This window comes from Staurois parvus, unplaced genomic scaffold (assembly GCF_062004578.1).
Source record: "Staurois parvus isolate SC_StPar_1 unplaced genomic scaffold, SC_StPar_1.0 ptg001787l, whole genome shotgun sequence".
NCBI classification, from domain to species: domain Eukaryota; kingdom Metazoa; phylum Chordata; class Amphibia; order Anura; family Ranidae; genus Staurois; species Staurois parvus.
In genome coordinates this window covers 831,743-856,558 of record NW_028319583.1, presented here as the reverse complement: position 1 = coordinate 856,558, position 24,816 = coordinate 831,743, and the positions used below count along the sequence as shown (strand labels likewise).

Here is a 24,816-nt window from a genome sequence, read left to right as displayed (position 1 = left end):
ATAGCTGCAATTTGAAAGAGCAAGTTTCAATTTGTGTTATGGGGAGGCGATACAAAAATAAAAAATGACGATTATATGGATTTTGGAGACAGTAAAATTATAAAATGACCATGTAGACAGCTCATAAAACATTGCCACCAGAAGTTCATCTAATGGTAGCCATACATTTGATTTGATTTTACTATCCAGTTGATACAATCAAAAAGATCCATTTGGCAAACAATTAAATATGCATAATTTCCCTTCCAGTCAATTTAGACTTGATTTATACTGGCCAGGGTGGTAAACTATCAATTGTTCTGCATCAATTGGCAACACTGAAATGCTTTGTTCATAAATTCGATCATCTGATCAATCATATTATGAAATTGAATGGGGAAACAAATATGGAATCGATAACTTATGATCGTATCTCCCAACTATCGATCAAAATCCACTTCCCCGTGTGTGTCATATTGATCTAATGGATTGCCAACTATAAATTGTTTGTTCCTGTTGGGAGAGATCAAAGATTGTATGGTCAGACCCCTCCCCCCGGAGTGACATCCAGTAAATTCTGCCTGTTCCTTGTAGGTGGTTCAGCTTGAAGAACTACTTGCTGTCCGTCATTCTGTATTCATCGTTGGCAATGCTGGTACTGGGAAATCTCAAGTCCTGAAGTCTTTGAACAAAACCTACCAGATCATGAAGAGACGTCCTGTGTGGACTGACCTGAACCCCAAAGCAGTCACTAACGATGAGTTGTTTGGCATCATTAATCCAGCTACTCGAGAGTGGAAGGACGGTACGTCAGTTTCTTGGAAAGATCTTGCAGATGAATGAAATGTGTTCTTTTCACTATTAGTGAGACAGGCAGTATATAAAACTTGAAGGGTTCTTTCTGACCTTGGCTAGACTATACACACCCTGGTAAGGGATGCAGTCCTGGCACCTTTGTCCTGTCTATTGAGCAGGTCATGGCTCAAGATTTACCACATTGCATGTGTGTCTGGAATAGCTTTGAAAGCAGGAAGAAATAAGTCCACCTTCATCCTGAGCATTTTTTCTCATGGAATAGGTGCAGCTATCTTAGTCACCCCTGGTCTCTGCTCCCTACCCACCTCCAAGCACTGTCCCTTGGTTCCACCCGCTACCTCCCAATACCACATCTTTTAAAGAATACATGGCCAAGTATAAGTTTTGTGATGCTAAGTAATTTGTATAGAATTTGTTAATGATAGCAAGAAAATCAGTAAAATAGATCCCCTGAAGGCAGTGGCAATACTCCCCCCTCCCCCCCAGCAACAATAGATCCCCCCACAACAATAGACCCTCTGCAAAAATAAACTCCCTCCAGCAACAAACGATCCTCATCATCAACAATAGCCCCTCCAACAGCAAGCAACAATAGACCCTTCCCTCAACAGCAGATCCCTCCCAGAAACAATTGACCCCCCAGCAACATAAGATCCCTACCAGCAACAATAGGTCCCCCAGCAACAACAATAAACCCAACCTCCTCCAGTGACAATAGATTCCCCAGCAGCCAGCATCAATAGACCCTCCAGCACACCCCAGCACGGCTTGTCATCACATAAATTCAGTGCTGGAGGTGCCAGTACTGCGTTCCCCCATGTTCCCGCTGAAAAAGAACCCTAATCATTAGACCACCACCAAACAATTCCGGATCTACTCGACTTGTAGGGTTTTTTTTAGCATGAATTACATCTGGTTATCACATGTTCAGTTTGGATATCTTATTTTTTAAGGAGCCAAAGAACGTAATTTTATTGAAAGCTGTAGAAAAAGGTTCAACACTGTTAATTTTTGGCCATTGAAGAATGGAACATTAGATCTATGTCTACTGTTTGTCCAATCCAAAGGGTTTTATTTAAAAACTAGAATAGAAGAAAAAGAATGAGTCCTTTTTGCTCTTTCCCGGTCCAGTGTAATATATGGTATTTGGGGAGCCGATCCTCAGAAATGGGAAGATTCTGAAGTCAGTAATTAATATTCTGTTTGTATTGCAGGGCTGTTTTCCTCAATCATGCGTGAACTGGCAAACATAACACATGACGGGCCCAAGTGGATAGTTCTTGATGGAGATATTGATCCAATGTGGATTGAGTCCTTGAATACAGTCATGGATGATAATAAGGTACGTGAGGTTGGGGAAGAGTTCATACGGAAATCTTTCTGTGTCAACCATGAGCATTATGTCTGAGCCAAGGTCAGTGTTCAGATCCTGCCTAATGGCTACCAGAAGCCATTTTCCTTCATATGATCGCATGACAGGAAATCCATGGGCAAAGAAAGGGTCATTTTTAAAGCTTAACACCAAGCAGATATAAAAAACAAAAATGAATCCAGCTCTGCAGTAATACATCATGAAATATATTTAAAAAAAAATACAAACAGTGTAAGTGCCTGAATTTGACCTGCTATTGGTCTGCCATGGTACAGAAGAGCTCAGATTGGGAGAAGGAGGATCAGCACAAGGAGACAATTAGCTGTGCTGCAATGCTCATGTACTAACAAGGGTCATTGTAGAAGTGAACTCTTACATCGGTGGTCATTGAAGGAGTGACCCCTTACATTGCTGGTCAATATAGGAGTGACCCCTTACATTGGTAGTCAGTATAGAAGTAACTTTTTACATTAGAGGTCATTGTAGGAGGGACCCCTTATATTGATGGTCATTGTAGAAGTGACCCCTTACATTGCTAGTCAGTGTAGAAGTGACCCCTTACATTAGTGGGCATTGTAGGAGGGACCCCTTATATGGATGGTCATTGTAGAAGTGACCCCTTACATTGCTAGTCAGTGTAGAAGTGACCCCTTACATTGATGGTCATTGTAGGAGGGACCCCTTATATTGATGGTCATTGTAGAAGTGACCCCTTACATTGCTAGTCAGTGTAGAAGTGACCCCTTACATTGATGGTCATTGTAGGAGGGACCCCTTATGTTGATGGTCATTGTAGAAGTGACCCCTTACATTGCTTTTCATTGTAGAAGTGACCCCTTACAATTTTGGTCATTGTAGAAGTGACCCCTTACATTAGTGGTTATTGTAGAAGTGACCCTTTACATTGGTGGTCATTGTAGAAGTGACCTCTTACATTAATGGTTGTTGCAGGAGTGACCCCTTACTTTGATGGTCATTGTAGAAGTGGCCTCTTACATTGTTGATCATTGTAAAAGTGACCCCTTACAATGTTGGTCATTGTAAAAGTGACCCCTTACAATGTTGGTCATTGTAAAAGTGACCCCTTACAATATTGGTCATTGTAAAAGTGACCCCTTACAATATTGGTCATTGTAAAAGTGACCCCTTACAATATTGGTCATTGTAAAAGTGACCCCTTACAATATTGGTCATTGTAAAAGTGACCCCTTACAACATTGGTCATTGTAGAAGTGACCCTTTTCATTGATGATCATTGTAGAAGTGACCCCTTACATTTCAGGTAATTGAAAGAGTGACCCCTTACCTTGGTGGTCATTGTAGAAGTGACCCTTTACATTGATGTTCATTGTAGAAGTGACCCTTTACATTGATGGTCATTGTAGAAGTGACCCTTTACATTGATGGTCATTGTAGAAATTACCTCTTACATTGATGCTCATAGTAAAAGTGACCCCTTACATTGATGGACATTGTAGAAGTGACCTCTTGCATTAATGGTTGTTGCAGGAGTGACCCCTTACTTTGCTGGTCATTGTAGAAGTGACCCCTTACATTGTTGGTCATTGTAAAAGCAACCCCTTACAATATTGGTAATTGTAGAAGTGACCCTTTTCATTGATGGTCATTGTAGAAGTGACCCCTTACATTGTTTGCCATTGTAGAAATGACCCTTTTCATTGATGGTCATTGTAGAAGTGACCCCTTACATTGTTTGCCATTGTAGAAATGACCCTTTTCATTGATGGTCATTGTAGAAGTGACCCCTTACATTGTTTGCCATTGTAGAAATGACCCTTTTCATTGATGGTCATTGTAGAAGTGACCCCTTACATTGTTTGCCATTGTAGAAATGACCCTTTTCATTGCTGATCATTTTAGAAGTGACCCTTTACATTGGTTGTCAAGGGAATATTCCACTGTGCACCCATCATAGTTTGGTGATGGGTGGGGGTTAAAGATCAAGCTTCCTCTGTGCATGGAACCCTTAGCAAAGTTTGAAGGAACCCTAGTTGAGAGAGCCTGCTCTACTCCCTTAGTAAATCAACCCTCCCATCTCTAATTCATAAAGTGACCCCTTACATTGCTGGTTATTGAAGGCATGATCCCTTATATTGCTGGTGATTGCAAGAGTGCCCCCTTATATTGGTGATCATTGTACGAGTGACCCCTTACATTGTTGGTCATTGTACGAGTGACCCCTTACATTGTTGGTCATTGTACGAGTGACCCCTTACATTGGTGATCATTGTACGAGTGACCCCTTACATTGGTGGTCATTGTACGAGTGACCCCTTACATTGGTGGTCATTGTACGAGTGACCCCTTACATTGGTGGTCATTGTACGAGTGACCCCTTACATTGGTGGTCATTGTACGAGTGACCCCTTACATTGGTGGTCATTGTACGAGTGACCCCTTACATTGGTGGTCATTGTACGAGTGACCCCTTACATTGGTGGTCATTGTACGAGTGACCCCTTACATTGGTGGTCATTGTAGAATTGACCCCTTACATTAGTGGTCATTGTAGAAGTGACCGTTACATTTCTGGTCATTAAAGAAATGTCTCCTTACATTGTCAGTCATTGTCAAAGTTGCCTCTTACATTGCTGGTCATTTTAAAAGTGAACCCTTGGTTGGTGGTCAATGTACAAGTAAACCCTTACATTGGATGTCAAGGGCATATTCTTCCCCTAATTTGGTGGTGGATGTAGGTTGGAGATTAAAGTTCCTCTGCTCAAGGACCCCTAGTAACCTTTCAAAGGAACCCTAGTTGAGAAGGTTGTTCTACTTCTTTAGATAATCAATGCTACCATGCACCTCTGTGGCTGAGGAGGTCCACAACTCAACAAAATGCTGCCTCTTGTAATAATGGGAAGCTTTTCACAGCTGACTCATGTTGAAGTTGTAAACATGTTTTCATATTGATCTTTTCTTCAGGTTTTGACACTGGCTAGCAACGAGCGTATTCCTCTGAATCCCACCATGAGGCTGGTGTTTGAGATCAGTCACCTGAGGACGGCGACCCCTGCCACCGTGTCCAGAGCCGGTACGGAGTAGATCACATTGCTTCTCGGAGTGTTGTTGTCCTGATCCATTGGAGAAAATTCTGAAATACAGTTTGTTGAGCTAAAATGCTTTGCTGGCTCAGCATAAATCACTGCCTGGAGTCTCTTTCCCTGTTTAGAGGATTGGACTCTTATGACATTTTTAGTTTCCATTGATCAGTTGAATGCTACAATGAAAATTTGATGAGTCTAAAATTATCTATTTTATTTAATATGCTGCAAACAGCTATTCCCAGATTTACCTTTTTGTAATGATTTTGCACAGGCCTTTTTTTTTTAGCGGGATTGTACTTCCGGCACCTCCAGGAATGAATGTATCTAATTGCAAGAGGTGCTGGGGTATGCTGGAAGGTCTACTGATGCTGGCTGCTGGGAGATCTGTTGTTGCCGCTGGGGGTCTTTTGTTGCTGGGGTGGTGTTTTGTTGCTTGGGGGGTCTATTGCTGCTGGCTGCAGGGGATCTATTTTACTGCTTTTCTTGTTATTAACAAATTCCATTTAAGTTACTTAGCACCACAAAATTATACATGGCTCTATATTCTCTATAAGGAGCAGTACTGGGAGGTGGGTAGAGGGTGGAACCAAGGGACTGTGCTCGGAGGTGGGTAGGGGGGAGGATACAAGAAGTGACTCAGAAGGGGGGAGTTCCTGCACCTAATCTGAAGAATTTGAAATATATTTTAAAAATATTCTTCCCAAATATATTGACATATATTTGAAATTCTACAATTTTGGCCATGTTCAATATATTTAAAAAAATAAATAAATTAAAAAAAAAAAAAAAAAAAAAAAAAAAAAAAAAATATATATATATATATATATATATATATATATATACATACACTACATGTTGAAATGTGTTTTTATTACAAAGTATATGAAAAATATTTGTTAAATTTACTTTTTTATATGTTAAAAAAAATCTGAATATATGCTTAAAAAATATATTTTTAAAAATATATTTTTTAAAAATATATTCTTCAGATTTTTTTTAACATATAAAAAGTAATTTTAACATATATTTTTACATATATTTTTAGATGCATTTCAAAAATGTAGATTTGTATTTTTAAAGACATACAGTATATTTGAAATGTATTTTTTAAAAATATTTGGGAAGAATATTTTTAAAATATATTTCAAATATATTTTTCTTCCATTGTTGCTTAATGCTGGAGAGTCTATTAATGCTGGGACATCAGCTGTTGCTGCTGGGGGCCTAATGTTCCTGGGGTGGATCTATTGTTGCAGGGGGGCCTGTTGTTGTTTTGGGAGGGGGGGCTTATTGTTGCTGGCTGCAGGGGATATATTTTACTGCATTGTTATCATTAGCAATTTTCAATCAAATTACTTAGCACCACAAAATGATACTTAGTTCTGTTTTCGCTAAAAGGGCCGGGACTGGAAGGTGGGTAAGGGGTGGAACCAAGGGACAGTGCTTGGAGGTGGATAGGGGGCAGAAACAAGAGGGGGCTCAGAATTGGGGAGTATATGCACCTATTATCTGAGAAAAAAGCCCTGGTTATGCAAATATCAAAATGCCAGGTATCAGTCTGGAGAAATGGGCATTCCTAGGCAGGCTTCATTTGCATGAAGACCGTCCACACGTGACTCTGAGGCAATTAACAGTCAATGTGGGGGGGAAAGGGGCTAGATGATGCTGGATGTCCCCCAGCCAGGAAATAAGGGGTCTCTAGCTGACTTTTTTTGTCATTTGGAATGCAGATTGTGAGAAGCTCACAGTGTGCAGTGGAATCGGAGGAAGCCATTTAGTCCAGGAAAGGAGCCGGTACAACCAAGCAAGTCTGGAGAGAATGCCGGAGTCTATTCACTGCTTGTAGATGTTGTAGACTTAGACATGTAGATGGGCAGACATTGGATGATGGTCACGTCTGACTGCTAGTATCTTCAGAAATTGTTTGGGAAAAAATAATTACCAATAGGCATTCATTCATTTTCTTTTCCAGGCATTCTGTACATCAACCCGGCAGACCTGGGATGGAACCCACCAGTCACCAGTTGGATCGACAAGCGGGAAGTGCAATCTGAGAGAGCCAACCTGACCATCCTGTTTGATAAGTACCTACCGCTGTGTCTGGACACGCTCAGGACCAGGTATGTGGACTGACATAGGGACGACTTTTCTAAAGAGATATATTGTTTTTTCCTTTCCATCAGAATTGGGGTGGTTTTCAGTGTCCGCTACCATTAATATTCAGGCTGGAGTTCTGCTTTAGATCACTGTTTTTTTTTCTCTTGGGGGAGTGCATGTGATCAGCACAGGGCCAATCAGCACTGTCCAGACGGAGGACAGGGGTTTTGCATCCTCCTAGAGTAGAAAACTCCTCCTACAATCTTTAACCAGTGCTCTGCAGAACACTGATAGAAGTCACATGACTGCTATATACTGCTGATGAGAAAAGGTATTTAGCAGTTTATATTTACTAAAATAATTGCCTTTCCATGTTCTGTGTACTGTGGGAGACCAGATATAGTGAATGCAGGGTCCTGGGAGAGCGGATATAGTGAATGTAGGATCTGGGGAGAGCGGATATAGTGAATGCAGGATCTGGGGAGAGCGGATATAGTGAATGTAGGATCTGGGGAGAGCGGATATAGTGAATGCAGGATCTGGGGAGAGCGGATATAGTGAATGTAGGATCTGGGGAGAGCGGATATAGTGAATGCAGGATCTGGGGAGAGCGGATATAGTGAATGGAGTGTGCTGGGAGACCAGATATAGTGAATGCAGGGTCCAGGGGACCAGATATAGTGAATGCAGGGTCCAGGGGACCAGATATAGTGAATGCAGGGTCCAGGGGACCAGATATAGTGAATGCAGGGTCCAGGGAGACCAGATATAGTGAATGCAGGGTCAGGGGAGACCAGATATAGTGAATGCAGGGTCAGGGGAGACCAGATATAGTGAATGCAGGGTCAGGGGAGACCAGATATAGTGAATGCAGGGTCCGAGGGAGCCCGGATATAGTGAATGCAGGGACCGGGGAGACCAGATATAGTGAATGCGGGGTCCGGGGAGAGCGGATATAGTGAATGCAGGGTCCAGGGAGACCGGATATAGTGAATGCAGGGGCTTGAGGGAGCCTGAATATAGTGAATGCAGGGTCCGGGGAGACCAGATATAGTGAATGTAGGGTCCGGGGAGAGCAGATATAGTGAATGTAGGGTCTGGGGAGACCAGATATAGTGAATGCGGGGTCCGGGGGTTTAGTAACACTTTAAGCTTTGATAAAAAAAAACCCCTGAAAGTTGATTGGTTTCTATGCAGAGCTGAACCAGATTTTGCGCACTCCAATTCTAGTACATCAACCTCAATAACTCTGTCTCTGTGAAGCACCAATATTGACTCCGTTAACATGGAAGAAACTGGGAGGGTTTAGCTAGAACTGAACTACCTAGCACAGGAGGGAAGGCCAGAGGAAGATACTAAACTCACCTTGGTAAACAGGCAGAGGAATATTTTGGCACAAAAATGCCCGACAAGCCTAAACACGTGTAAATGCGTATAAACACAAGGTGCATTTAGCACTTGAACGTTCATTAATTTCAGTGATCAGAATAAACAAATATTCTGTCCAGTGAATTGAATGAATGTCCAAACACTTGATGCACCTGGACACATCTAAATGTTCTTAAACATGTTTGAAAAACGTGGCTTTAGGAATGTTTTTAACGCTGCTTTTCTGGTGTTAGACTTTCAGAAGAACCTAGTGTGCATGAGGCCTAAGAACCTGATGGCATCCAATACAACACAGAAAAATTACATAAAATTGGGACAGAACACACACGCCTTGTCCCTCTTTGTTCCTGATGTCATTGAATGTTGGTCCCCTTTTTATGGTTTTGGCAGCCAGGCCCCCTGATGACATGTCCTGGCCTCCTCTGGCCACTGTAAATGGAAAGTGAAGCATCCCGGGATATGTAAGGTACATGTCCTTTGAGGCTTCAGAGGACGTAATTTCCTTCTCTTCAAGAAGGAGGGGGGGGCAGAAGGTGGGGCGGATGGAAAAAATTAAAAAAGGTTAACAAAAAAAAAAGATTGGGTGGGTTGGTGGCCAGTGCACCCAGGTGGTGAAAGCTCGCTTTGAGTTCTTAATTCTAAGATATATTTTAAGTGGTAAATCCTTTTCTACAGATAGGCTATGTCTACCTGTTCCCCTTTAAGTCCATGTCATGGTTGCCCAACAGCCCTTCCACTGGTTGCGTTCAATGTTCGCACAGTCCCCACATCCCCCATCTATTTATAATGATTGTTGTATACACAAACAGCCTCATTAAAGAAATATCCGTACATTTGCTCCTTCGCTGGGGTCCATCTTGAATTCATGGGCCGGGGATATGAGCAGCCATCGAGGCGCACGGTTGCCCGGCAGCACAGAAGATGTAATGAAGAGGACGCGGACTAATTAGTGTCCCCGGCTCCTTTTAGGGCGCGCTTTGTCTGGCTGAAAGGTTCACTTGGATGTTTATATAATAGATTCCCCATGAAATAGTCATCAGACATCGGTGTCCTTTCATATTTCATATCTTTGGAGTCTTCTTTTTCTTTTTTTAATCCATAAAGCGGCATCGCACGCACAGGCACCTGCTACATCCGCTGCACAAAGCTCGCCGTGCGTCACGCAGCATATGGCAGAAGCAGGACCTCATCCTCGATTCGGAAGGCACAAAGAACCAAATCCCTCTGTTGTCTCCTAAACTCATTTTTTAATATTATTCTGTCTAGTCGGTTTCCTCTGTCAGCCAGAGGTAGGCGTTCTCTAGATACACCCCAGAAACAAAAAAGCTGTATTTATTTGTGCATTTCTTTATCAAGGAATTTTTTCTTCTTCTGGTGTTCTGCGGAGTCTCTGCCTATTCGAGGCTGTTACCAGCTGCACTGGTAAACCAGTTCTATCAGCCACTCTGTAAAATAATGCATACCGTCCAGTGAGAGTGTCCAAGAGTCCAAGACTTTTATTGATAAAATTGATTTATAGCAGAAAAAATCCAATGCGTTTTGAGGGCCAAACACACTCAACCTTCATCAGGGCATGCTTGCTACGTTCACTAGCGCTAACTTAATGAGCCCTCCTAAAACTGTTGGTAATACCCCTGGGCTTTTAGTATGTCACCAACACTAAGACAATGTTGTGGGCCCTGTTGGGTTAGGGAGCCCTTTAGTTGCCAAACCACCCCTATGTACTGGGATATGAGACCCTGTTTGGGAGTAGTGCCCAGTTTTTGGCGCCAGGAGTTGACTTTTGGGTCGGCTGTTGGATGGTTCCCTGAGAGAGGATGCTATTATTTGGGGTAAAAAAAATCTGATTTTGAAGGATGTAGTAATTGTTTAGGCAGACAGTCTACATTTTCCACTGCAGATGGTGCTCATCCAGAACAGCAATGTAGCTGGGGAGGAAGTCAAGAGAAACTGGGTTTCTCCATGATTCCCTCAGACCCCTGGGATAGCGTTTCAATTGACTTCTCTGATTCCAGGTGACCCTGAACGGCCATCTTGGGTCTCTGTCCCCAGGTATTAGCAGACATTTGGCAAGTAGTGCAGGTACAGGATACCCATCTGTTAGGGACTCCCAAGTGGGTAGAGGTATCAGAGGAGTAGAAAAAGCTTAGGGTCTTTGTTTGCAATTTGGCAATCTCCCTTTTAGGTTTGACCGGCCAGTCCACACTCTAGTCTGCTTGACAGGCTCTGTCTCCAGCTCGAGCCTACTCACTGCTGACCCACCGCTCAAAGTGGTATGAATTTCCTGGTTGGGTATGCTTCCCCACCGAGCCATTGAAGTGTTTTACAAGCTCTGCAATCAGGGATTCTGTGTGTTTTCTGTCACCACACTACACTGCACCTACCCAACACATGGGTTTTCTACTAAAGGGGAAAAGTGGAGCAACTTTTCCCTAATGGAAATATGGGCTGTAGCATTCTTCAACTGGAGGAATGCGGAAATTAGGTTTCACCCCATCTTTGGGCTAAGGTTCTTTATTTTTAATTCTCATTGTTGAGCTATGAGATATATCTCTATATGCTATGGTCCTCTGTATTCTTATCAGTTTGCCAGCAATGAGAAAGTAAACATTTCTGGGGTTAAAAATGGACCTGAGCTGAGCCTACAAAAGACAATGTTTCAGGTTTACTTGATCTTAGCCTCTCCAGCAGCAATATATGCCTTCCCCTCATCTCCTGCTGCTCCACTCAGTTGCCAGGAATGAAGGGAAATCATTTGTAAGGAGTCATACTCTGCACAGGGCTTACCATGTGACACCTCTGGGCCAATCAGTGACACGTTTTCCTCCATAGCAACAAATTCCAGGTATTTCCTTTGGTTCATGGTGTAGGAGCACAGAAAAGATGAGTATACAGTATGTTGGGGAAGGGTGGGATGAAAACAAACTTGCTTTTGACTGAAAAGGTTTGCTTCAACAGCCCCTCAAATTTTCATTAAAAAAGGTCCTAGAATATACAGTATATGCCTAAAATGTTTCTCTCCTTGCTGGATCTGGAAATATTATATATAAAAACAATTAACCATTGACATGGCATCTTCATTTGGTGGCTTGTAATTGACATCTGCAGGTCTCTGTCATTGGAGTAACTATTAAAAGTTCTTGCTCCAGCTCATCTTTTTATGGTGCTTCATCTGCACAGGTTCAAGAAGATAATCCCCATCCCGGAGCAGAGCATGGTGCAGATGTTGTGTTATCTTTTGGAATGTCTCTTGACGAAGGAGAACACCCCACCTGACTGCCCCAAAGAGCTCTACGAACTCTACTTTGTGTTTGCTGCCGTCTGGGCCTTCGGTGGAGCCATGTTCCAGGATCAGGTGAGGCCTATACTTCTCCCATAACTCTTCATGGTTTTATCAGCATATTCTTTCAGTGTATCAGGTCTTGTTGGGCCCTACTAGAATATCTCCTTATGTTTGGGAAAAGGAACAACATGCACATATTTAATTTATTCTTATTGTTTGGATCAGCCATTCTCAACCTATTTACCCCAGAGGAACTCTTAAAATAATTATCTGGTCTCATGGAACCCCTACTAAAAATGAATTCATTGGGGATCAGTGAATAATATTCCCCTACAGTTTTAGTAAGAATGCCACCTTTACAGACAAGTGGCTTGGATTTGGAACTATCCAGGTACCATCAGATAGAAGGTAGCAACCTTTAGAGCAGCCTTTCTCAATCTTTCAAGCACAGAGGAACCCTCAAAATAACGTTTCTCAGGGAAACCCTTCTAAAAATTACTATATCTATAATTATTACATTAGTGTGATGGTCACTGGGAAGAATGCTCCTTACACTTGTGGTCATTGGGAAGATTTACCCCCTCACAGAAACATAAGAAGATCAATGATGTTAGTGGGAACTTATCTGAGAGGCAGAAACTGCTCATTACTCAAGGAATCCCCTAGCAATCTCTGGAGGAGCCTTAGGGTTCTATGGAACCTTGGTGGAGAAATCCTGCTCTACAGGAACCCTAGCTGAGACCTGGCTTGTTTAGACCATTGCCTGGTGTCATTTATGGAATGAAAGTGTGTTCATGTGAATCCTAACTGAAAAACATTGAGTTTGCTCTGTGCATCATGTGTCAAACAATCGCTGTGGTTTTTACCATGTTTCTTAATGATGCTGCCCCCCTAAAGTCTTTCTAACCACTTCCTGTCTACATGCACTCCAGCAATGGCTGCATGGCTTTTCTCAGGGTGGGTCTCTTTCTGGTGACAATGGTGGACCATGCCTGTATAAGTGTGGAAAAACAACCACCTGTAGTCTACATCCTGTGACAGGGACACATCTGAGGAGTAGAGTTGGGAAAATTGTCCCCCTATAACAAGAAGTGCCTATAGGAGAACCTTCATGGCAGGGTCACCAGGGACTGTTTATGACAAAATGTAAAGTAGGTGTTGTCCCAGTTTGGCTGCAGAAGTGGAAATGCACTTTAAATAAATAATGACGTCCAAAAATGTAGAGAATTGTATGCCAAAAACATATGAAAGCACAGATAGAAAAAAATTATTATTATTATACAGGATTTATATAGCATCAACAGTTTGAGCAGCGCTTTACAATATAAAGGGGAACAGTACGATTACAATACAGCGCAGTACAGAAGGAATAGGAGGGCCCTGTAGGGAGGGGGAGATGGTACAAAGGTAATAGCTGAAGGGGATAATCTGAGGAAGGTGAGGTGACTGAAGTACAGCTTTTTAGGTGGAGGTGAGGTAGGCTTCCCTGAGTAAATTTAGTTTTCAAGGATCGCCTAAAGGCGGACAGGATAGGAGCAGACCAGACATATTGCCGTATGGAGTTCCAGAGGATGGAAGAGGTTCTGGAAAAGTCCTGAAGGCGAGTGTGGGAGAAGGTAACAAGGGAGCTAGAGAGTAAAACATCTTGGGAGGATCGGAGAGGACAATTTGGGCGATATCTGCAGATGAAGTTGGTGATACAACTCTGGGCAAAATTGTGGACGGCTTAGTATAAGTATTACGTTATATCTAGAGGATAAAAATATAATATTTATAGAATTAAAATATATCATAAACTTTATATATTATACAGTATATTATGTAAATCTTATTTAATTTTTGGTTTCTTTTAAGATGAAGGAAAAGGTTTTTTAGTACGGTGAGGGCAGATTATGATGTTGGAATGCTACGTTGGCGCCTCCTCTCACGTTATGGCGCCTTACCTTCTTGGGGGTATCTGTATCCCGATTTCAAGCATCTGCAGTTGTTATTATAGAGCGCATTGTATGGAGCTGGGACACACTGTACCAGAATGAGCCTGGTCATTTGAGGCTAATTGTAATTGTCTCTCAGCCGCGGCTAATATTTCAGACTTGTTCAGATAGAATCGTAAAGCGTCGTTATTAAGACCGCATCGAGCTGCCGTAGGATCGTCGCCCGCTCACAATACAAGGGGAATTATGGGGATTACTGTAACCGGCATATAGTATTTTCATTTAGAGAATCGTTGTTCGCTGCTCAACACAACATTAATCCGGAGGACGGTCGCTAGAAGCCGAGGCAATATAGATAATGGGATTACTGAGTGAAAAGTTTTCTGCCGGCAGAAGCGGCGCAGCCTGATGTGAAAACAAGACGAAATTTCCAGCCAAGATGACATTCATTTGAGTTAAATTGCTCTCGTCTTTGCAGCGTTCTCCTCGTTTAAAGGGACAGAAGAGTTTGGAGGAGTTCAGTCTTTTCCCAAATGCACAAAAAGGTTTTAAGACTTGTATGAGGGTGCTGAAAATGTTTAAAGGATATCCCCGGGATCACAAGATCTCTGGATCAGGGGCGGACTGACCATTTGGAAACTCTGGCACTGCCCGAGGGCCCGGGGTCAGTAGGGGGCCCCATGATACCTTTTTCATAGGCTTTTTTGAGTTTGGGCAAGGACACGGGGGCCCCATGATCCCCCATTGCCCAGGGGCCCCATGAGTTGTCAGTCGTCCCCTGTTCTGGATATCGAGGTGCTGCTCCTTCTGGCGGCTGATTACTATATCTTGTGAGATTTACACTCCCTGCTACAGCAACTGGAAGTGTGTGTAAACCCCCTACTGCTGCCGCCAATGTATTACATAGATCAGTGGCAGCAAAAGGGTTAAAAACCTAGTAATGAATTTATTAGAGTGGGTGCCATTTTTGTTTTGGCTGCTGGATTGGTGTACAGACAATGGAGGTCTTCAGCCGCCATTGTGCTGTGCTGGGTTTCTGGTGTGTATCTGCACCTTTTAAAGGCTAACTCTACCTTTAGCAACATGTAAAGGATGTAACATGTTGTTAAGCAACCACTAAAGGGACATGCCCCCAAAAAGACAGTGTGTGTGGGGTCAAATCTGGAACTGGTGGGGCTCTGCCTGCACAGCCACAGCATTCATTTAAAGAGATCTGTGAAAGAATGAACTACAGGTCACATCTGACATGGAGCAGACAGACTTATAGTTCTCAATGGAATAAAGGTGAGTAGGGTGTCTTCCAGCTCTCCAACTTAAAGCCTATATAGAGATTGGTGCTGAGTGCTCGAGGAAAAGTGTGCAGGAGCCTGACATTGCACTTGTGATCCACTGATTACAGATACAATGCTTTTTAGGCTCCTGTGGAAACAAAATAGTACATTCACATTTTTTTTCCTGCAAAAAAAGGTGAAAGATGAACTTAACCTTTAAAAAGGAATGCTTTACCTCCAGGCATACCTTATGTCATGGTCAGGGATCAGGCTCGAAGACCAGTAGATGTAGCAGTAGAGAGGTTAATAGTAACCGGCAGGATAAGTAGACAAGCAGCTCAACCTGGTGGATGATGTGGGCTCACCTGAGGTGCAGGGTCTAAGCACTAACTGGTCCTCACCAGAACTCTTGACCATGGTACTCAAGATCACCCCACCAGGAGGTGAGCAAGCCAGGGTCCAGTAGCAGATGCAGTAAGTAGGAATCAAGTAGAAGCATAGTTGAGGAACAAGTCAAATGTTGGTAACAGATGGTTGCAGGTTGGGATGAAATAGAAGTATAGTCAAGGAACAAGCCAAAGGTCAGTTGTAAAGATACAAACCATAATAGAAGATAAAGGAGCAAGATATCGGCTGGAGAGAGCACAATAACCTGGCAAACAGGAAATGTAAAGACATGGCTTAAATCAGAAAGTTTACGAGAGGAGCAAAGGGTTCAAGGTTCACCAGAAACAAGAGAAAAAGCACGGTTGTCCAAGGAATCGGGCAAGGAGCTTTCCGGCATTTCATTTGGCACAGCGAGAAGAGACACATTCATACACTGCAGATGTTCCAGGTTCAGATGACACCTTGCCTCAATTTATCCATTACTATATATATCTCCCCAGATGGGAGGGCTCTTAGACCAGAGTTAGGGACCATGCTACAGAGAGGGGCCCTAAGGAGGCCTCCACATAGACTTGCAAATGTATTCACATAAAACCTCAGCGCAGAATTGTTTCTTTTTGAACACAAAGATGCTATTTAACCTGTTCTGTCTGCCATATGCATTCATGCGGTGGCAGGTAGGCTAGGCCTTAAAATGTTACTAAACCCCGGATCCCGCATTCACTATATCTTCTCTCCCTGGACCCTGCATTCACTATATCTGGTCTCCCTGGACCCTGCATTCACTATATCTGGTCTCCCTGGACTCCGCATTCACTATATCTGGTCTCCCCGGACCCTGCATTCACTATATCTGGTCTCCCTGGACCCCGCATTCACTATATCTGGTCTCCCTGGACCCCGCATTCACTATATCTGGTCTCCCACAGTACACAGAACAAGGAAATGCAATTAGTTTAGTAAATATAAACTGATAAATACCTCTTCTCATCAGCAGTACTGTATATAGCCGTCTTGTGACGTCCATCAGTGTCCGGCTGAGCACTGCTTAAAGCTTGTAGGAGGAGTTTTCATTCTGCTCTGACTGTCCTATAAAGCTGCATAACCCCCAACCCCCTGTCTGGACAGTGCTGGTTGATGCTGTGCTGATCACGTGCACCCTTCCAAAGAAAAAAAAAACTCTCTAGCCATACACACTAAACTGAGCATGTACAGAGTGCCTCCAAGGGCTCTGTATTATCAGCAGATAGATTGGGGACTGGAGAAGAAGGGGTGGATATGATCTCCATGTATAATACATAAGGGGGGATATGATCTCCATGTATAATACATAAGGGGGATATGATCTCCATGTATAATACATAAGGGGGGGGTATGATCACCATGTAGAATACATAAGGGGGATATGATCTCCATGTATAATACATAAGGGGGGATATGATCTCCATGTATAATACATAAGGGGGGGGATATGATCTCCATGTATAATACATAAGGGGGGATATGATCTCCATGTATAATACATAAGGGGGGATATGATCTCCATGTATAATACATAAGGGGGGGATATGATCACCATGTATAATACATAGGGGGGGATATGATCACCATGTATAATACATAGGGGGGGATATGATCACCATGTATAATATACAAGGGGGGATATGATCTCCATGTATAATACACAAGGGGGGATATGATCACCATGTATAATACATAAGGGGGGATATGATCACCTTGTATAATACACAAGGGGGGATATGATCACCTTGTATAATACACAAGGGGGGATATGATCTCCATGTATAATACACAAGGGGGGATATGATCTTCATGTATAATACACAAGGGGGGATACGATCTCCATGTATAATACACAAGGGGGGATACGATCTCCATGTATAATACACAAGGGGGGATACGATCTCCATGTATAATACACAAGGGGGGATACGATCTCCATGTATAATACACAAGGGGGGATACGATCTCCATGTATAATACACAAGGGGGGATACGATCTCCATGTATAATACACAAGGGGGGATACGATCTCCATGTATAATACACAAGGGGGGATACAATCTCCATGTATAATACACAAGGGGGGATATGATCTCCATGTATAATACACAAGAGGGGATATGATCTCTATGTATAATAAAGGGGGGATATGATCTCCATGTATAATATATAAGGGGGATATGATCTTCATGTATAATACATAAGGGGGGATATGATCTCCATGTATAATACATAAGGGGGGATATGATCTCCATGTATAATACATAAGGGGGGATATGATCTCCATGTATAATACATAAGGGGGGGGATATGATCTCCATGTATAATACATAAGGGGGATATGATCTCCATGTATAATACATAAGGGGGGATATGATCTCCATGTATAATACATAAGGGGGATATAATCTCCATGTATAATACATAAGGGGGGATATGATCTCCATGTATAATACATAAGGGGGGATATGATCTCCATGTATAATACATCAGGGGGGATATGATCTCCATGTATAATACATCAGGGGGGATATGATCTCCATGTATAATACACAAGGGGGGTATGATCTCCATGTATAATACACAAGGGGGGTATGATCTCCATGTTTAATACACAAGGGGGGTATGATCTCCATGTATAATACACAAGGGGGGTATGATCTCCATGTATAATACACAAGGGGGGATATGATCTCCATGTATAATACATAAGGGGGATATGATCTCCATGTATAATACATAAGGGGGATATGATCTCCATGTATAATACATAAGGGGGGATATGATCTCCATGTATAATACATAAGGGGGATATGATCTCCATGTATAATACATAAGGGGGATATGATCTCCATGTATAATACATAAGGGGGGGATATGATCTCCATGTATAATACATAAGGGGGGATATGATTTCCATGTATAATACATAAGGGGGGGGGATATGATCTCCATGTATAATACATAAGGGGGGATATGATCTCCATGTATAATATATAAGGGGGGATATGATCTCCATGTATAATACATAAGGGGGGGTATGATCTCCATGTATAATACATAAGGGGGGGGGGATATGATCTCCATGTATAATACATAAGGGGGGGGGTATGATCTCCATGTATAATACACAAGGGGGGATATGATCTCCATGTATAATACACAAGGGGGGATATGATCTTCATGTATAATACACAAGGGGGGATACGATCTCCATGTATAATACACAAGGGGGGATACGATCTCCATGTATAATACACAAGGGGGGTATGATCTCCATGTATAATACACAAGGGGGGTATGATCTCCATGTATAATACATAAGGGGGGGGGATATGATCTCCATGTATAATACATAAGGGGGGATATGATCTCCATGTATAATACATAAGGGGGGGATATGATCTCCATGTATAATATATAAGGGGGGATATGATCTCCATGTATAATACATAAGGGGGGGTATGATCTCCATGTATAATACATAAGGGGGGGGGTATGATCTCCATGTATAATACATAAGGGGGGATATGATCTCCATGTATAATATATAAGTGGGGGATATGATCTCCATGTATAATACATAAGGGGGGGGGGATATGATCTCCATGTATAATACATAAGGGGGGGGGGGGATATGATCTCCATGTATAATACATAAGGGGGGATATGATCTCCATGTATAATACATAAGGGAAGATATGATCTCCATGTATAATACATAAGGGGGGATATGATCACCATGTATAATACATAACGGGGGAATATGATCTCCATGTATAATACATAAGGGGGGATATGATCTCCATGTATAATACATAAGGGGGGGGTATGATCACCATGTATATTACATGGGGGGGATATGATCTTCATGTATAATACATAAGGGGGGGATATGATCTTCATGTATAATACATAAGGGGGGATATGATCTCCATGTGTAATACATAAGGGGGGATATGATCTCCATGTGTAATACATAAGGGGGGATATGATCACCATGTATAATACATAAGGGGGATATGATCTCCATGTATAATACATAAGGGGGGATATGATCTCCATGTATAATACATAAGGGGGGGATATGATCTCCATGTATAATATATAAGGGGGGATATGATCTCCATGTATAATACATAAGGGGGGGGATATGATCTCCATGTATAATACATAAGGGGGGATATGATCTCCATGTATAATACATAAGGGGGGATATGATCTCCATGTATAATACACAAGGGGGGTATGATCTCCATGTATAATACACAAGGGGGGTATGATCTCCATGTATAATACACAAGGGGGGTATGATCTCCATGTATAATACACAAGGGGGGATATGATCTCCATGTATAATACATAAGGGGGATATGATCTCCATGTATAATACACAAGGGGGGTATGATCTCCATGTATAATACACAAGGGGGGTATGATCTCCATGTATAATACACAAGGGGGGTATGATCTCCATGTATAATACACAAGGGGGGATATGATCTCCATGTATAATACATAAGGGGGATATGATCTCCATGTATAATACATAAGGGGGATATGATCTCCATGTATAATACATAAGGGGGATATGATCTCCATGTATAATACATAAGGGGGATATGATCTCCATGTATAATACATAAGGGGGGGGATATGATTTCCATGTATAATACATAAGGGGGGATATGATTTCCATGTATAATACATAAGGGGGGATATGATCTCCATGTATAATACATAAGGGGGGATATGATCTCCATGTATAATACATAAGGGGGGATATGATCTCCATGTATAATACACAAGGGGGGATATGATCTCCATGTATAATACACAAGGGGGGATATGATCTCCATGTATAATACACAAGGGGGGATATGATCTCCATGTATAATACACAAGGGGGGATATGATCTCCATGTATAATACACAAGGGGGGTATGATCTCCATGTATAATACACAAGGGGGGTATGATCTCCATGTATAATACATAAGGGGGGGGGATATGATCTCCATGTATAATACATAAGGGGGGATATGATCTCCATGTATAATACATAAGGGGGGGATATGATCTCCATGTATAATATATAAGGGGGGGTATGATCTCCATGTATAATACATAAGGGGGGATATGATCTCCATGTATAATACACAAGGGGGGTATGATCTCCATGTATAATACACAAGGGGGGTATGATCTCCATGTATAATACATAAGGGGGGGGGGGATATGATCTCCATGTATAATACATAAGGGGGGATATGATCTCCATGTATAATACATAAGGGGGGGATATGATCTCCATGTATAATATATAAGGGGGGATATGATCTCCATGTATAATACATAAGGGGGATATGATCTCCATGTATAATACATAAGGGGGATATGATCTCCATGTATAATACATAAGGGGGATATGATCTCCATGTATAATACATAAGGGGGATATGATCTCCATGTATAATACATAAGGGGGGGATATGATTTCCATGTATAATACATAAGGGGGGATATGATTTCCATGTATAATACATAAGGGGGGATATGATCTCCATGTATAATACATAAGGTGGGATATGATCTCCATGTATAATACATAAGGGGGGATATGATCTCCATGTATAATACACAAGGGGGGATATGATCTCCATGTATAATACACAAGGGGGGTATGATCTCCATGTATAATACACAAGGGGGGTATGATCTCCATGTATAATACATAAGGGGGGGGGATATGATCTCCATGTATAATACATAAGGGGGGATATGATCTCCATGTATAATACATAAGGGGGGGATATGATCTCCATGTATAATACATAAGGGGGGGTATGATCTCCATGTATAATACATAAGGGGGGATATGATCTCCATGTATAATACACAAGGGGGGATATGATCTCCATGTATAATACACAAGGGGGGTATGATCTCCATGTATAATACACAAGGGGGGTATGATCTCCATGTATAATACATAAGGGGGGGGGGATATGATCTCCATGTATAATACATAAGGGGGGATATGATCTCCATGTATAATACATAAGGGGGGGATATGATCTCCATATATAATATATAAGGGGGGATATGATCTCCATGTATAATACATAAGGGGGGGTATGATCTCCATGTATAATACATAAGGGGGGGGGATATGATCTCCATGTATAATACATAATGGGGGGGGGGTATGATCTCCATTTATAATACATAAGGGGGGATATGATCTCCATGTATAATATATAAGGGGGGGATATGATCTCCATGTATAATACATAAGGGGGGGGGATATGATCTCCATGTATAATACATAAGGGGGGGGGATATGATCTCCATGTATAATACATAAGGGGGGATATGATCTCCATGTATAATACATAAGGGGGGATATGATCTCCATGTATAATACATAAGGGGGGATATGATCACCATGTATAATACATAACGGGGGAATATGATCTCCATGTATAATACATAACGGGGGAATATGATCTCCATGTATAATACATAAGGGGGGATATGATCTCCATGTATAATACATAAGGGGGGGGGGGTATGATCACCATGTATATTACATGGGGGGGATATGATCTTCATGTATAATACATAAGGGGGGGATATGATCTTCATGTATAATACATAAGGGGGGATATGATCTCCATGTGTAATACATAAGGGGGGATATGATCACCATGTATAATACATAAGGGGGGATATGATCTCCATGTATAATACATAAGGGGGGGATATGATCTCCATGTATAATATATAAGGGGGGATATGATCTCCATGTATAATACATAAGGGGGGGGATATGATCTCCATGTATAATACATAAGGGGGGATATGATCTCCATGTATAATACATAAGGGGGGATATGATCTCCATGTATAATACATAGGGGGGGGGATATGATCACCATGTATAATACATAAGGGGGGATATGATCTCCATGTATAATACATAAGGGGGGATATGATCTCCATGTATAATACATAAGGGGGGATATGATCTCCATGTATAATACATAAGGGGGGATATGATCTCCATGTATAACACATAGGGGGGGATATGATCTCCATGTATAAATACATCAGTGGTCCATATAGTGAACTCGGTGTAGTTATTCACCCTGAGGTCATCACAGAGGACAAGGGGGCGCTCTTTACATCTGGAGGAAAAGAAATTTAATCTCCAAACATGGAAAGGTTTCTTCACAGTGAGAGCTGTGAAAATGTGGAATAGACTCCCTCAAGAGTTGGTTGTGGCCAGCTCAGTGGATTGCTGTAGGAAAGTCCTGGATTCTTTCTTGGATACACAGAATATAACTGGATATAACATTTATAGGTAAAGTTGATCCAGGGAATATCTGATTGGTGTTTGGGGGATCAGGAAGCAAATTGGATTGTGCTTTGCTGGTTTTTTTACTTCCTTTGGATCAACTGTGGGTGTCGGATTATAACCTTTTTTTTAATAGTTGAACTGGATGGACTTTTGTCTTTTTTCAGCCAGACTAACTATGTAACTGCATATACAGATTTATTTTATTGTTGTGGGTTTAGTAACACTTTAACATCCAACAGCCTCTGATATGTGTCCTTGGAGAACTGTCAATCAATGCTGAGAGCGCGCTCATTTAGCTCTCCCGCCACAGGGACCGAACTGTCACAGACCGTTCCTGTTCATCGTTTATGATCGGAAGCTCCCAATCATTTGACCACTATGACAGCCAATCACAGTGCTCACATGATCAGGAACTCTTTCTCTGCCTTCCAGCTTTAAGACCCTCTAAAAGGGCCACTGGGCACCAGCAGAAAGGGGTTAAAAATGGGGCAATCACTTGGTACACAGTGCACATGTCATCCAGTTAGGATTCATATTTACTTTAATTTCCATATAGGTCCCCAGGGTGGAGTGCATCTAGGCAGGAAGTGGCTACAAAAAGGCTGCCATAATTTTTATTTTTAAAAAATGGCAGTTGAATATGATACACAGTGCACAGAGCAAACTGTTCTCTGTTAGGGGGTACGTTTACTTTAAGGTGGCTTCCACTTTCAAAGGAAGATCTTCAGAACAAAATAAGATCTTCAGAACCTGGATTTATGGTTCATGATGGTCTATCTTTGAGGGCTTTGCGGAATATAATGGGGCCCCGTAAGGCAGTAGTTTCAGGGGTCCCCAGACAGACCAGTATAACACCATCCGAACAGCTGACACATCCTGCTGGGAGATGGACCTTGCTTCCATGGGAGCGAGATAGCGAGCAGGCAGCCGGATAAAAGGGCTTACACTCATTTTATTTTCCAAAGCACTTTGTAACCTTTTTTTCCTTCCTTCGCAACAAAAGCCTTGACATTTGCAAGCTTCTTAATATCGATTTAATGGTTTGGCGAGAGATTAAAACTTGAAGTGCAGAATTTAAATGAGCAACCTTAGGCCGATCCGCGGGGAAGAGCTGGAGCTGGGAAGAAATGTTGCTTCCGCCGAGCGCTTTTCCCAGAATTATCTGGGGTGGAAGAAACGGCTTTGATTTTCTGTGCAGAGTACAGCACACCGGAGACTCGCCAGTGCAGATGTTCTGAAGTTGCGGTTTGCCGTCTTTAAGGTGTGGAGCTAAAGGGGCATTTAGCCCAGGATCCCAGGAGAGGTGCCCATTGAGAATCTCAGATTGTAGAGCTGATCGCTCATCCTTCTGCTTCAGGCAGGAAAATCTTCTGGTAAGCCGGCAATACAAGGATAGAGGTTCAACCGGTTTAGCTGGGACTGGACGAATTTCAAACCATGCATGGGCATGGAGGTTGTACAGAAGTCAGTCTACCGATTGTCTTCTGTACAACCACCCTGTCGGATTTTCCCCGCTCATTCAGAGCTGCAGGCTATATCCTGGAAGTCCCCCTGCTCTCAGAATACCGGGGACAGTGGGGAGGATTCCCCCATCCACATCAAGTGTGATTGAACACTCGCTCATTGAACAAACAGAAACATAACCTAATCTATGCCTTAGATCAGTGGTCTCCAAACTGCGGCCCTTCACTTGCCTTTATCCGACCCTTGGGGCACTTTTCCTCTCACTGACATGAACAATGGGGCTTAATTCCTACTACTGACACCAATAACAGGTCACTAATGGTCCCATTGACCCCAACAATGGGGCACTCTTCCGCCCACTGACCCCAGTGAT

At 42.2% G+C, this 24,816-nt stretch overlaps 1 protein-coding gene across 1 annotated transcript in view; it reads left to right on the top strand.

Moving 5' to 3' along the window:
* DNAH9 (dynein axonemal heavy chain 9) overlaps window positions 1-24,816 on the top strand; it is a 336,995-nt gene that overhangs the window by 112,770 nt on the left and 199,409 nt on the right. The window contains exons 32-36 of the mRNA XM_089663852.1: window positions 574-784; window positions 2,010-2,137; window positions 5,111-5,219; window positions 7,205-7,352; window positions 11,899-12,073. Coding sequence (XP_089519978.1) covers window positions 574-784; window positions 2,010-2,137; window positions 5,111-5,219; window positions 7,205-7,352; window positions 11,899-12,073 — 771 coding nt within the window. The remainder of the gene's footprint in view (window positions 1-573; window positions 785-2,009; window positions 2,138-5,110; window positions 5,220-7,204; window positions 7,353-11,898; window positions 12,074-24,816) is intronic.